This window comes from Bacillus rossius, chromosome 6, assembly GCF_032445375.1.
Source record: "Bacillus rossius redtenbacheri isolate Brsri chromosome 6, Brsri_v3, whole genome shotgun sequence".
NCBI lineage: Eukaryota > Metazoa > Arthropoda > Insecta > Phasmatodea > Bacillidae > Bacillus > Bacillus rossius.
Window position 1 is genome coordinate 53,729,873 of NC_086334.1, and position 16,794 is coordinate 53,746,666.

The window sequence follows — 16,794 nt, forward strand, 5'->3', positions numbered from 1 at the left end:
AACTGATTTTAATTTTTACACAACGTTACAAAAACGCATAGCATTTAGTCAATATACATAAAATACATTTAATTGGTTTGGACATAGTATGTATAAAGTAATTAATTATGTTAGCTAATGGTTGTGTTTATAATATTATAAAATCTGAATTAAAGTAAAGTTATATTCAAGCAACTATCTTTTGAGACTGCATTTAAAAGAAGAATTTTTATGACTGAGACACATTCTACATATGTGTAATGAACAAAGTCTTGTTACATTAGCGAGCAATTGTAGGATCGAGTTCAATCTTGAGAGCGAGTGTGAACTAATTTATATAACTGTTTGGAACACAGCCTAAGCATTGCATAAAAAAAAAAAGAATTGAGTATCAGATCTATGGCTGTCATGAAACTTTGAGAAGGAGAGGTAGGCAAACTTAAAATGTCCGTATTGCTTTGTCATAAATGTTCGTTGTAGAAGCACTGATTTGTTTTTTTTTCTGTGCAGGGTTAAACTCGGGAGAATGGACTACATAAACTGAATGGCTTTAAGAATAATGTTGGCCATTTAACGTCCCAGATGTACTGAAAGTGAACTGTTTGGGGTACGATGAACCATTTTTGATCATCATGGCAAGAAATTGTGTTGCCTCTTAATTTTTTTTTTCCGTTGCTAGTATATTTTATTTTCTGATTATAATTTTTTTCGGTAGTCAAAATACTGTTGCTATTGTTTTTGTTATTTACAGTAAACTAACTTTCTACATTCATATCTATTTAAACGGAACTTTATGAAATCCTGAATGTGCAAATGTTTTTTTTTTGTATATTTTGTAGGTTCCTGCAGAGGGACTCTACTATCTTTTACAAAATGGTTTCGACGCGGCTTTCAAGTATTGTTGCCGGTGGATCAGATACATCTGGCACAATTTCAGAACCGGGGCCTTCAAAATCTACCAGACATAATGTTGCCCCTCCACCTGCCTTCCAAGATTCCATTTCGGAAACCGTCACAAATGCTGAGCCTATTCAAGCAATGAATGTAATGAATTTTCCTCCAGAAATTTTATTGAAGATTCTGGGTTATTTACCTTACAGCAGTGTGGCCCATTTACGCTTGGTAAGCTTTTACATCTGTCTGTGTTACCAAAATGACTGTTTTTAGCTTGGCTTTTGCCCAGAAATTTTTTTTAAGTACACAAAGTTTAACATTTAGACAAGGATAATGATTGGATAGACATTGTTTTACTAGTATAAAGGTAAGTAGTTTTATTTGTAATGTTTCATTTTCACAGTTCATGGTAGTTATAGTAATTTCATATTTTTTTGCATGATCATGGTCTTTCAGCTTTACATAGTTTATGTATTATGGTGTGAGTAGAAATCCAATGAGAATAATCTTTAACTATCTTTCAGAAGCACAACTTTTATTCTTTATTTTCCAGTTTTTAATTGCAGTTGAGCACCACCTTGTTACTTAAAACGTGACTGATTATAGCAAGAAGGAAAGGGTGCAACCCATCTACCTGCAGCATATTTATTCCTTACTTTAAGCAGTAGGTTATTTTTACTCGCACACTCTTCTATACACTAAATTCCCAGGTGCTCTTTCACATTTCACTCGCCGTTTCTCTCATCGAGTGAAGTGCTCTCACGTCAAGCAGGTCTTCTCCAGGAAATGTGGCAAGAAGTGGCTGCTGGGGTTTTTTGTGCTATTCTTTTTATGTAGTTACAACTAACAATGACAATATTTAGTAGGTATATTATTTTTTTTTGCTAAGTGTAATTTCTGTTTGCAAGAATTTATTCCAATATTATGAGTTATGAACGTGAAGCATTTGATTAGGTATTTGTTGAAATAACACAACTTTTTTTTTATGTCTCATTATTAATGGTATATTAAGTATGTATTGCCACAGCAGTTTCAACTTTCAAGACATCTGCAATTTTCTTCCAGGTTTTTAAAACAGGCTTCACTGTATATAATTTTTTTTTTTATGTCAATGAGAGTTAACCAACTCTTTCTGACACGGGTTAATTTTCTTCCATTTAAGTTTTGAAAAATCCATCATTTTTTGGCTTGCGCATACATTATCTATCTCAAATTTCATAACACTTAGATAGCTTTCAGACCCCTCATTTTAAAGAGAAATTTAACGAGGTGTAATTTGATAATGCTACTTGTCTAAGTTGGGTGAACAATTATTTTGTTAAATTTAAAAAAATATATATATTTCTGAAGAATTTATTTAGGTAGTGTTATTTTTATTTTTTTAATTTTGAAAAAAATCATGTGTTTTTTGAGATATTATGTAAAAGGAATCCTGAAAATTTTAGATTGGGATCTGAATGGGACCAGGAGTTACAGTAACACCTAAGAGGTTATGTTCAAGTAATACTGGATTATAATTTTTGATTTGGTATTTTTACATGTAAATAAGAATAGGTTCTGAGTTATAAATCCACTTATATATAATATAAAAAACATAAAAGAATGAAAGATAAGCCATAATGTTTTACCTCGTAAATTAAAAAGCTTCTTTAGTAAGGATTTAAAAATTTATTAATGCATAATTAATATATATATTTTTAATTTAATAGATAATTTCTTATTGGCCTTGTTGGTTTCATCATGTCTTAATCAATACACATTTCCTTTAGCTGTTGTAGAATCAACTTTTGTCAACACCTCCCTTTTATGAGCAGTTAATATATCTGGAAAATGGGGTACTTGAATGATTGAGAAGGGCCATATGGTTCCTATATCCTTTTCTGTTTCTAGCACACAACCTAACCACTACTTCTCTGAGTATTGGCCTGTAACAATGCCAACAATGTCATTGATGTCCAGAACTCTAACAGTGTCCTCAGATGAAACTATTTCTATACGTGATTCTTCTGAAAAATGTTAGTTTTCAACCAGGATCCTATTTTCCTTTTGTGAATGTAACAGTGAAACTTTTGTGTTTCTTTTATTGTTTTTCCGGTTTCAAGTCTGCTCTTCAAGATTCTTGTTCTGTCTCATGCTCTTCGTTAGTATATGTTTACTATATTGCCATTGGTCCAGTCATACAGTTGACGAGGAGGGGTCATTCCATGTCAAATCAACACACCCATTTTACCTCACCATCTCAGGTTTTGATGAAATTTTGCACAGATGTTACCTCCATACAGACTAACAAACATATAAAATTTTCGAAAAAAACACTGAAAATCGTACGACAGGCATATTTTAAAATAACCATAACTCTTCTCCAAATTAAGTTAGAAAGGTGAGACAGGTGTCATTTTGCAGCATTTGGTATGGCCTTTCATGTGATATGTAACGCAATAATGTCTAGAAAAAAAATAATTTTCAAAATAATTTTTAAAATTTAAAATTTTGGAAAAAGTGCATTTTTAATTTTTTGTACAAATATTAAATTGTCTACAAAGTTTCAAAGTGGAGAGTTAATGGGTTCATAGTAAAATTAATTGAAAACAAAGGCCCTTTTTGTCAAACCTCAGGTTAAATGTTGGCAGCAAAGGAAAGCATAACAGAATACAGTAAAATCTTTTTTGTAAAATACACAAAAAAAATAAGATAATTATATTCTGTACACTGAAAGTATCTTAAACTGAACAATTTTTTAATTACATTTTACAGGGAATTTAATTTAAAATGAGAAATACTTTATGCTGAAGTAAAATATATGCAAGATTCAGCTGCACAATAATTTAAAATGAGAAATAAATTGAAGAAAGGAAATTAGCACTCACATGTTTGATTGCAATTTTCAATACAGTACTTGAAAAATTCCTCATTGGTTTTTAAAGTGTCATTTTCAGATAGCACATAAATTCTTCCAGTTGGTGTCACAGGATTTACTGTACATAACACATCAGTGAGAGGAATCCATAATTAGAGACCCGTGAAATTCGCGGGTTCAATGACCTCCAGGATAGACTCCAATATCCTCTACACACTCGGGCAAATGCCAACTGTTCATTGGCTGCTGACTTGTGAGTCGTCTCGACTGGGTGGCCTGTGATTCGACACTTTGAGTGAGGGTCTCTAATTGTCCCTCAGTCCTCCAGATTAACAGTGAACCAATGACAGAAGCAACACTAAGGTATAATTATTTGGATTTTAGCATAACACGAAATGAACCCGCGAATTTCACGGGTCTCTATCCATAATACATCTGGTTTCCCTGGATAAGAAAAGGATGGTGATGGTCCAGCAGGGTGGAGAAATGTTACTTTCACTTAATCATATGCATTTTTTCCATGTGACTGCAAAGAAGTTCAATGTGGCCTTCATGCAAAAATCTTTTTCATGATACATAAATTTATAAAGTTTGATTTTTTTTTTTTTACTGTGATGCTGCTCCATCTGAAAAATAAATGATCTTTTCCATTTTATTCAACAGTTTTCCTTTAAGAAAATCAACCATGAGCCTTCGAAATAATGGACAGCAACTGTATCATGCACCATAGTCAGAAATAACCAAACTTAGGTGCTGCAACATCTTTTTTCCTCATAGAAACAGTATACAATAAATAGATGAATTGTGGCTTGAGCATTGTTCCATTGGAAGCTCTGAGCTGCATCTGAAGTACAAATGAATAATTTTCTGCAATTTCACATAGAACAATGCATTGGTTTTCAAATGTCGTAAGTAGGAAGACTGTTGAATTGCAATCAAAGCGTGCCTTAAAAGTTTTGGCAAACTCAGGAAAAAATAATCTAGTCTTCTGTTGAAATCTTCTTCAAACTTCGTCTTCAAAACATCACTTTCTGGGCAAGCAACACTATCGGAGAAATAACATATAGTAGTTGGGGATTTGCAAATTATATTGTTTATTGCATCTTTATATGTTTTAATAGAATTAGAAGTTTACCATTTGCCAATTCAGGTAGTTTCTACTGGGTCATCATTAATTTGACATTTTGATGTGTGGAACATACATGAATACGTTTACCATCTACTTTGCCAGACAAATCTTTTTTACTAGTCATTTGACGACTCACCTCATTTTCATAGAATTCATTCTTTAACCCGCCATTGGTCGCTATATGAGCATTTTGCTCACCCGATTTTTTAAAATACTATATTTAAAAAGCGAGTGAAGTTGAATGGTTGTCGCGCCATCTAGCTGGGTTTACAATATTCACGCACACACTGATACAGCGGCGACTCGCTACACATAGTTCTTGATGTTGCCACGAGAGTGTGTTTGTATGAACGGCAGGAGGGTGAGCAAATCGCCGCCTTAGCGACCCATCGCGTAACTCTTAGGCGAGCATTTTCCTCGTGTGCGACCAGTCGTGTTGTGAAAATGAGCAGAGCAAAAAGAATTGTTGACTTGGCAATTCTGCAGAATACAGGTATTCTTTACTACAATTATGTTGTGATTACTTTTATATTATACTGTGATTTAGTTTTTTTTATTGAAAAGAGTAAACTCACTTTTTGATAGTGTCGATATTATAAACAATATAGCCTAGCTTCATAAATATATGTACTATTTGTATAGAATATTTTTATATATGAAATAAAACGACACACGCTATACGTCCCTGCGTTATGCATGTTCTATATGCATAAATGAAGTCGGGCTGTGGTGTTGAGCTGTCTTCCCTACCTGATGACGAACCTGTAATTCATGCCAGTCCGAAAAAATGAATGTAGTGACTGTAATGGGAGTAAAGTTACGGCAGAATGAAAGATAAATTATACAGACTACCCCGCAAAAACCCTCCATTTACCTACAAGGTCCGACATGTTTTCTGTATGTGCGTGTATTCTTATAGATAATAATTTTCCCATGGCATTTCAAGAATGCATTGAATGAAATACTAATTTTTATAGCTAAATAATGCAAATAAGTAATTACTATAAGTGATAATATTTATGATGTATTGAAGTTTTTATATACAGTCAAATAACTGTTTAGTGGTTCCGAAAATATATTCATTTAGTATTATATACAAAAATAAAGTTATTACTTACTGTAACATACCCCATTATCCACACTTTATATGAAATTATCAGGCTGTAGTCAGCATCCGTCATTGTTGGACTGTAAAATTGCATATATTTCTATACATTAGGGGTTCCTCCTTGGCTGCAAGAATCCGGCACCCTTGATAATCAGACAGCAGACAATCAACAAGATGGATCTGACAGCAATGGTGACATTGACAGTGAAAGTGAACATAGTGAACATGTGACAGACACTGAACAGTCTGGTTATGATTCAGTTGAAGAGAATGTCGGGAATAACTTGGCTGGACCAGAAGTTACTATCCTAGGAAAAGACAAGACAACTGTATGGTCGATTCGTCCTCCTCGCGCAAATGTGCGTACTGGGAGACATAACATTGTCACTCATCTCCCAGGTGTGAAGCAAGTAGCAAGAAATGCAACATCAATTTTGGAATGTTGGAAATTATTTTTTCCTGATACAGTGCTGCAAGAAATAGTAAACTGTACTAACATTTGCCTTGCAAACATGCGTGAAAACTATGCTCGTCAAAGGGATTGTCTTGATACAAACTTAGAAGAGTTGAGTGGCCTACTAGGTCTGCTTTACATGGCAGGCATAAAGAAAGCACAGCACATCAATCTTGAAGAACTGTGGAGTGATGACGGCACATCTCCTGAGTGTTTCCGTGCAACAATGTCTTTGAGAAGATTTTATTTGTTGCTCCGAGCTCTGAGATTTGACGACATAAACGACAGAGAGATACGGAAGGCTACAGATAATTTGGCACCAATAAGAAATATATTTGAAGGATTTGTTGCTCGGTGCTTACAAAATTATCAGGTTGGGGAATACACGACAGTAGATGAAATGCTTGAAGCTTTTCGAGGACGCTGCAAGTTCCGCCAATATATTGCCAACAAGCCTGCTAAATATGGCATAAAGGTGTATGCTTTAGTTGATGCACGAACATTTTACACAAGTAACTTAGAAATATATGCCGGCCGGCAACCCGACGGCCCATATAAATTTGAGAACACTGCCAGAAGTGTTGTAAATCGCATTACTGCTCCAATTGTCAACACTGGTAGAAATGTTACTATGGACAGTTACTTCACTTCTCTGCCATTAGCCAATGATCTCTTAGAAAAGAAGACAACCGTGGTGGGAACTCTGCGGAAAAATAAGAAAGAAATACCTCCAGTACTGAACAACCTAAAAGACAGGCCACAAAGAAGCAGTATGTTTGCATTTTTGCCAACTGGTACCTTAGTTTCATATGTGCCCAAAAAAAACAAAAATGTACTGCTCTTCTCCACACTACATTCTGATGACACGATCGATGATGAATCGGGAGATCTAAAAAAACCTGAGATAATTACCTTCTACAACTTGACAAAAGGTGCTGTTGATGTAGTCGATGAGTTGAAAGGCCAGTACTCTGTGTCCAGAATAAGTAACAGGTGGCCGCTGACACTATTCTTCTCAATAATGAACATCGGGGGTATAAATGCTCAGATAATCTACAAGTCCAACACAAATGATGTAACACCAAGACGTGCAATTTTGAAGGATTTAGCCTTGGAGCTTATGAAACCACTTATCATATGTCGATCGTCAATCCCCAATCTGCCAGAAGTCTCACGAAAAGCAATGAAAAGAATAGCAGGGATTGAAGAAACAGAAGCCGAAAACCAAACAAGAGACAAAGGCCAAGGGAAATGTTATTTCTGTCCAGGCAAGAAAAATAGGAAGACGAAAAAAGTGTGCTGCCATTGCGAGAAACGTATCTGCAATGAACATACATTTTATAAATGCCCTACATGCAAAGCACAAGAAGGAGTGTAACTGGTAATAATGTAAAAAGGCATTTTAGCTTACTTATGTACAAAAAGCTTGATTTTTAATTTTGCTTGGTAGGCCTATGTTTGTAATTGCAATGCAAACCGCAGGAGTCTAATTCAAGACAACGTAAAGAGTAATTTTAGTGTTCGTAAGTTCTTATCTAAAAGTTAGATTTATGCAGAGCACATGAAAGAGTATATTTTTTAATAATGTAAATAGTTATTGAATCTGTGAAAGTTTTATTTTCTGTTTTGTTTGGCATGTTAGTAATTGCTTGTACATACAGTGCACAAAAATGAATATAATTTATGTAAATGTAAATAATAAGTTTGTGTGTGTCAGTTCTTATGAGAAAGTTTGGTTCATATGCAATTCACAAGAGAGAGTGTATAATTGTGACAATGTAAAAGCTAATTGACCATGCGGAAATTAAGTGAAATTTTTACTTTCATTTTGTTTAGTATGTTAGTAAATGCACAAGTAAGAGAATAATTTGTGAAAGTGAAAAGAGTAACTAGGGAGTTTGAAGGTACCTACATTCTCATGTGAAAGTTTGATTTTCAATTTTATTTTAGATTTGAATAGCTAAATAAATATGAAAAAGTATGTATTAGTTTCATTATTATATATATGTCTCAAGTTATGGTAACATGCAATTTTGTTACATACCTAAAACAGTTCAAAGTCAAAAGATCAAGTTTGCTACATTGTATCGTTCACAGTTCCATCAATTTTTTTGGTTTTTACATAAATTTAGTCTTCCAAAGTGTTTTCCTTGGTTCGCAATGTTATATATTATGCCAAATTAATTTTAAATAAAGCAAGAGTAATCTATGAAATAAATTTCAAAGTCTGTTCCAACAATAAATAAACAAATATATATTAAATTTAAGTAAGAATTGGAAGGTGAGCAAAATGCTCACATGCGACCAATCGTGTAATTATTGTTGTAGCGACCAATCGCGGGTTAACTGAAGCTACTGTTGTTGAGTCTAATAATGTTCTGCCAGGCCTTGGATCTGGGGATGACATTACACCTTTTTCAGCCAATAGAATTTTTGGCTTTTCTTGCTATAAAATTTAAGACTCTAAATTCATTTTCAATAATTGAACTTTTTGGAAGTGTTGTTAAAATCTGTATTTTAACACTTCTGTCTATAGTAGCATTGAATTTTTCTTTTAATTCAATTATTTCACATTTAATCTTTTACAGAGTTTAATTAAATACTTTTGTTCGAAAAACTTGTCACTTTTTTTAGTTTTCTCTTCTGGGTATATTTTCTCATTAAAACTTTTTTTAAATCTGAGTTTCTGCTATAGAAATCAGATTTTTATTCAGAGCATCAATTGCCTCTAATTTATCTGGATATGACAGTATATTTTGAACTACTTCCTCAGAAACATACCAAATATCTTGTGGTTCAGAGTTATCAGAAACATAGTCTTCTGAATTGGTTAATATCTCTAGAAGTTTTAGTACAGGTTTACGACACCCATCACATATTTTGTCACCCTTATGGAAACTGGAATTACGACTCAAATTTTTTGCATTTACACATAAAGTTTTTCTTGTAACGAGATTTCCTAAATGGATTACGACAATAAACCGATAAATGTTTTTAGTACCAGATTCATCCATTTTGTTTAAAATCAGAATAATATAAAAAATCAAAACTAATAAATATGGGGTACATAATAAAATGACAGTTTACTATTTAACTAGGTTTGAATTTTAACTAATGGTAGTTTTGTTTTGAATGATATTATATTCAGAGCTAAAGTCTTATTTCACTTCCACAAAATAATAAGTTTATAAAATTACACATTCATATAAAACAGCTCCCAAGTGCAGTGATGGCTTTAATGTGAAACTGAGCTAACTTGAAACAGAGTGGGGATAAGCCATACACTGCTGCATTAGCACTAATAAACAAGTCTGAACAGGCTCTCTTTGTAAGTGCACGGTAGTAATAAAAACATTGACAAGGCAACACCCTAATGCTTATATTTTCTTCTTTAGTTTGAACATATATTATTTTTATGTATATAGTTCAGTTTACAACACTGAACCTACTCTTTATTTACCTGTAAAAACCCCAAGTCAAGAATTATAATCCAGTATTACTTGAACATAATCTCTTTGGTTTTACTGCAATTCCTAATCCCTTTGAGATCCCACTCTAAAATTTTCAGGATTTCTTTTACATAATATCTAATAAAAACATATGATTTTCTCAAAATTTTTAAAAAAACTATCTCAAAAATTTCTTCTAAAAGATTTTTTTGATATTTAAAAAAATAAAATAAAATTGGTTTCACCCAACATAGACAAGTAGCATATCAAATTAAACTTTGCAAGTTTCTTTTTAAAGTGAGGAGTCTAACAGCTCTGTAAGTCTCATAAAACTTGAGATATGTGAGATTGAAAATATATAGGTGAGCCACAAAATGATGATTTTTCAAAATTTTGAAAATTAATTACTCAAAAATGCAAAGAGATTAAGTTTTGAAAATATTTTCTTATTTGTATAATTATGGAGAATGATTCTTGTAAGTTTCATAAAAATCTAAAATGCAGGGTGAAAATAACAAAATTTTGGTTGGTTTGACATGGAATGATCGTAGGCTATTTTAACAATGGTATTTTATTTTAATTTTTTGTTTGGCTTCATAACTTAACAGCTACCTACAGAGATTTTTTTTTGACATTTCATTGTTAGGCCTAGTGTTTTACTTAATTTTGGCTCAGCGTGGAATTAGAGGAATACTAAAGAAATGGCTGATTTCTCTTGCTTTCCTGTCAGCCATCTTATCACAAGGGGAGAAAAGAAATTTTACTGTGAATTGTTGGCAGTTCTGTGTTGAGAAGGGAAGATGCACTGTGAATTGTTGGCAGTTTTTATATACTTAAAACAGGGTTTATATGCTTCCTTAATATCCTTAAAAAAATCCTTTTTTTGGTCAGTAGCTTCGCAGGTTCGCGCATGTGTCTGAAATCCTGTGCAGATTGCTCAAGCGGAGGGAACAGAGTTGACTCTCAAAGGGAAACACAAGTGGTGTGTGTGCCTGAGTGACGAAATGTGTCTGTGAGCTTCTGAGATGCAACTTCAGGTGTTGAGTGGCCTGTCTAGTCTGAGTCAGGGGTGTGTGTGTTAGTGCTGGTGCTTCTAGCACTGTATGACTGTGGGCTGGCGCGCAGTCTTCTCATTGTGCATAGGGAAACTATGAGATATTAGCGGTAACCATGACATTACATGGGGAGAAATGAAGATAAAAGTGTAATGCAAGTCCCTCAAGTGCTTTCAAGAATGTGTACCAGATGTTTCATGCCTAAAAACTATTCTTTAAACATGCCTTTAAACCTTTTTCACTCTACTAATGCAGAATAAAACTGAAACATGGAAACAGAAATACTCATCTGACCTCAGCTAATTCTTAAATGCTGTTCGTAAATAGACACCACTCTGATATTTTGAGCAGTTTTTAAATAGCGTAGTTGTGCTTGTGTGCCTGGGTAGGCTGATGTGTGTATGTTCTGTGAGCAAAAATGATCCAAATGTTATTAGAAACTTAATATTCTGAAGGGTACTTGTTGCAGATCAGCAAATAACCTCCAACCCACGCATGGATAAACTATAAAAAGTACCCTCACAAAATATGTACCTGAAAACAAATGACAAAGTCCTAAGCTGGATTAGGAATGGTTACTAAAGGTGTGCTATTTTAGGTACAAGTTAAATTTTATCTTTACGTCTTCTTCAATTACTATCCTTTCAACTGCAAATAGGTACATTATAAACATATACAAATAGTTTCTTTCACAAAATATATAGTTGAGTAATTCGCATATAATACTGATAATACTGTATAATACTGATCCCTGTAACTGTAACATTCATAAACTTGTACAAAATTATAAGCATATCATTAAACTATTATATTTTACATTATCAAGTCCCGCAATTGGACTCTCGCAAAGCAAAGCTAGCCAGCTGTGAATGTCAAAAAGAGAAAGAGTCAAATAGATACAGCACATTACACCACGAACGGCTTAACTTGTTAACGTAGACCAGACTACAATACAGAACTGGCACAGCATGATACAGTTACTACCAAAAAAAGGAGAAAAGAATTGAAAAATTATTTAACCACCAAAACCGTACGCACCACGAGACTACTCGACATGGTTACCCTACTGCAGGATTCCAAACGTAATTTCCAAGTGGCAAGCCGAAACAAGTAATTTAGAAGAAATTTCATTAAGCTACATAACAATCACCTGTGGTTAAGAAAAGGGCCACAACCTGTTGGTGCCCAAGCACACAAACCCAAGTTCCGCGAAGAAGCTTACCATGTCGAGAGCTCGCCAGAACCGTACCCCTAACTGATTTAGAGTTACAAAAGGAACTACATGCTGCTCAAATGCAAAGTGACCCGACACTGTCTACCGGTACACCGCGCCGAAGTCAAAGTACATGACGTTGTCATTACAATTACTTTGACTGTTATCAATTCTTTGTTTTTATGCGATGGTGTTTAAATAGATCAGATGTTTACATTCTGATAAAAAGTTACTTGTTTGGTTCATTGCACATAGCATGAGAGTATCATTATTGAATAATGTTATTTTGATTATTTGCTAATATTAACCCCTTTCTAAAGCTTTTCAATGTCAAAGAAAACAGCATATGTATAATGTTACATGGAGCTTACAGACTATAAATGATCTGGTCACACTCCAGACTTCCCTAGCTGAAAATTAAACCTGAAGTGGACATTCATAAACACTTGCATAAATAAGTTGGGTGCTGAAAAATCAGGTTAGTTCCTAAGAAATTGTTATGTTGTCGATTTGTTACTGAAATGATGTCTCTTAGACAAACTGATATTAACATATTTTTATTCATACTCTTAGAAATTTCACAGTCATTGTGGCAGCCATCTTGCGACCACAAAACTAGTTAGTACATGTAGGATTTACAAACACATTGCACATAACCTCTTCACTGATTTCTGAACCAAGTTTACTGTTTGCAAGTAGCGAAGCATGAATATTTAAGTATAACTCGTAGTTAAGTCCCGTGGTTACACACTGACTCACGGTACAAAGCCGAAGGACTATGTCCTTAGAACAAAGTTGAGTCTTGTATTGTGCTGTTACTGACCCCCAAACCCCCCTTTACTCCCATCACCCCTTCATCTACATTCCCTTAATTTCCCCTTCATCTGCATTCCTGCCATTGCCCCCTTCAACTGCAGTCCCTCCATCCTCTTTTTCCCCCAACACCCCCATCTCCCCCAAAACCCCCATCTCCCCCAAAACCCCCATCTCCCCCAAAACCCCCATCTCCCCCAAAACCCCCATCTCCCCCAAAACCCCCATCTCCCCCAAAACCCCAATCTCCCCCAAAACCCCCATCTCCCCCAAAACCCCCATCTCCCCCAAAACCCCCATCTCCCCCAATACCCCCATCTCCCCCAATACCCCCATCTCCCCTAATACCCTCATCTCCCCCAATACCCCCATCTCCCTTAATACCACCATCTCCCCCAATACCCCCATCTCCCCCAATACCCCCATCTCCCCCAATACCCCCATCTCCCCCAATACCCCAATACCCCCATCTCCCCCAATACCCCCATCTCCCCCAATACCCCCATCTCCCCCAATACCCCCATCTCCCCCAATACCCCCATCTCCCCCAATACCCCCATCTCCCCCAATACCTCCCATCACCCTTTCAGCTCCACTTAACCCTTTGACTCCCCATCTCCCTACTCCTTCATCTCATGTATGTTAAACTTTCATAAGAGATGATATTGAGCATGACAGATATGTAGCTTCGAGAAAAGAGTACATATCTGTTGTGCTCATTACAGCATTGCAACATAGCAGTTTGGATACAGTTGCAGAACAAGTCACAAATATTTGAATACAAATTATGACATTCTATTTGAAAACTGGGTGGTTTTATGTACTTGTTGATACATATAGTTTATTTAAATATGTAATTTTGTTCATGAGGATTTTGTGCTTATGGACATGATTTAAGGAACAATGTAGTGTTATTAATATTTATATTCATAAGAAGACAGTTTAACTAGTACAACAATTATAATAAACTGTACATTATTCAGTTATGGCCTTTAAGTGCGAGTGGAGCATCATTGACATTGATTTCATTTATTACTTTTTCCCTATCTGGACCACGAATACAACATCTCTGTTAGGTTTACTTAACTGGTTGCACTGATATAATGTGGCGGCAGCTGAGAAATGAATATCAGTCGACGATTGCACGTCTCCCTTCTGATATCGGCCGCTGCATCTTCTTCGGCTTCTTTTCTTGACCGCAATGAAGACAAAGGTGAAGACCCTGTTTGTAAGTATTCCCAGTATTGTATCACCTTCTGGGTGTGCACCTCGGCGATGTGGTTAGGCATGATAAGGCATGGGGCCTTGAGGACTTGCTGACTATGCGTGTGCAAAGGCCACAGAGCTGTCTACTTTGACAAGGCTTAGATCATTTTCTGGGTCTCAAGCAAATACTACAACAGTCTTTGCCAGAAATGGCACTTCATGTTGACTCAGATGAAATGGAACCTCGGTTAACTGAAGCTTGCTTAATTGAGGTGCTGCTGTACTTTTTAATGTGATAATTATAACATATGTTTAGAATATATGGAATCATTTTATTAGGCAGTAAAGTTGCCCGTTTAATGCTTTTTTTATTTCTATACTAGCTGCAGTACCCGGCTTTGCCCGGGCTGAACACCGAGTGATATATTGTCCGCGAGTTACAGCAAAATGGATAGCGATATGTCCAGTGTGGTGGAAATTAAGAAATGACACATAATTACTGTTTGTGTATCTGTGACCTATGGTTTTCTGTTTACCCATGGCGATCGGTTGAAATGTTTAGAAGTTGATGCGCTACAGCGCCATCTAGCGGCGAGTTACAAAAAATGGTTAGTATAAAAATCTTCTCCATGATAAAAACACTTTGATGTGCCAACTTTCACGGCGATCAGTCAAACGGTGTAAGAGTTTATCGACGTCATACATGCCAACATCCAATTATATATATTCTTATATTTCGAAATTTTGGGGCTTTCACTTTTGTGGAAAGTGGATGTTCAGGACCTCGAATGGTTTGGAACACTCCATCTCGAAAGAATAGATATTTGAAATTCCTGAAATTGTCGAAATTTTGGGGCTTTGTTCCCAGAGGGGGGCGGGGGGTTCGAGGACCCTGAATGGCTCGAAAACACTTAAAATCGAAAGAGATAGATTTTTAAAATTTTTTAAACTTTCGAAATTTTGGGGCTTTAACCACCTGGGGGGGGGGGGGTGATGTTGAGGACCCCGAATGGCTCGGAAACACTCCAAATAGAAAGAGATAAAAGGAATATAAGAATGTAGGCATTTACTGTACTCCTATCTACCATAATAACAATATTGACAAATTGAAAGCTTATTACCTACCTATGAATAATTATCTAAATAAATTAATAAATAACTGTATGTTTAAGAATTTACGTACATACATAATATTAAACTTCAAACTATACACACCAAAAAAAAAAACTAAGGATGTTTGTGAAACTATTTTTTATTTGTCATAATGTTGAAAACATTTGTAGGATTTGTTTATATGTAAAACTATGGTGGCAATATTCCGCTTATCCAAAGGAGTATAGAAATTAATAGAGATATCACTCCCTATACACACCACAAATCTTTTAATTAAGTAAAAAAAAAAACATAGTCCAAAATGAAACAAAAAGTATAAATAACAACTAATTTGACAAAAAAATGTATACAACTGGAATGACAATGTTAACATCCGCCTGAAATTTAATAGAAGTAGGTAGGTAAGAATATATATATAAAGAAAATAAATGAAATTAAAACATACATAAATAAAATTATCTCACACTCAACCAAACATAATGTTTAATATGAAATAAAGGAAGATGACAATTACACGCAACTATTCTAATTAATAAAAAAAAATCAACCTACCTGAAATAGTAAAATTCAAATTTTTCAACAATTATTACATAATTGATAAATATTTCTGGTCTTCGGTCTCAGCAGCCCTAAGACTCTTGACGCTCAGCAGATAAATTATAAACACTAAACCAAACTAAGTTTAAGAATTTATGTACCTACATAATATTAAACTTGAAACTATCAACACAATAAAAACCTAAGATTGTTAGTGAAACTAATTTTATTTATTTGTCATAATAGCTAAAATACGTATGTTTCCAAAATGAAACAAAGTACAAATAATGACCAATTTGACAAAAAAAATTGTACTCGAATGACATTGAAAACATACACGTGAAATTTAAAAGAATTATGAGTGCCCTAGGTAGGGAGAAAAAAATATATATAGAATAAATTAAATAAAAAAATGGGTGCGTGTACTTAGGTACGTGCATGAGAAGTTATACTTCTTTGGCATCATTAAAAAATAGTTTTTAATTGCATGCAAAAATATTGCGTGGAGTCCCTCCGTGTGGAAGAAGTGAACCTTCGTAATGTGGAAATGAAAATAGGAATGGGTAGAAATTGATTTTTAGTGAAATCATATTGTATCAAATCAAACTAAAAAAATAAAGGAAATAAATTTGTAACGATTCATAGATTGATCTTCAGAGAGAGCGACACCTATTGAATGTCTGTAAAACTAACTTTTTTATGAGAGCAGATTTTCATGAAATAAATCATGAAATCATTCAACGATAAAAGCTGTTTATTTAAGTAAGCGGACGGGTTCGCCCCAAGGAGAAAATTGACGTGGCGAGACCTCGTGGACATAGAGAAATGACACACACTCACTATTTATGTGTCTATGAAACATTATTTTTTTCTGCAATTTAAATTGTAATATACAAAAACGGTATTGAAAATTGAAACAAATATGGCGACACTACAAACTGTCAAGATCTTTATTTTTTTCTTACTCTCTACTTAGTTCCTTACAAA

The 16,794-nt window shown here is 34.6% G+C and overlaps 1 protein-coding gene across 2 annotated transcripts in view; it reads left to right on the forward strand.

Moving 5' to 3' along the window:
* Positions 1 to 342: 342 nt before the first annotated feature.
* Positions 343 to 16,794, forward strand: part of LOC134533197 (F-box only protein 28) — a 68,837-nt gene continuing 52,385 nt past the window's right edge. The window contains exons 1-3 of one of the 2 annotated variants that reach the window (XM_063370571.1): positions 343 to 408; positions 490 to 586; positions 819 to 1,101. In XM_063370571.1, the coding sequence (XP_063226641.1) occupies positions 853 to 1,101 (249 nt within the window). In that variant the 5' untranslated portion in view covers positions 343 to 408; positions 490 to 586; positions 819 to 852. The remainder of the gene's footprint in view (positions 409 to 489; positions 587 to 818; positions 1,102 to 16,794) is intronic. The other variant, XM_063370570.1, reaches the window with a different exon arrangement.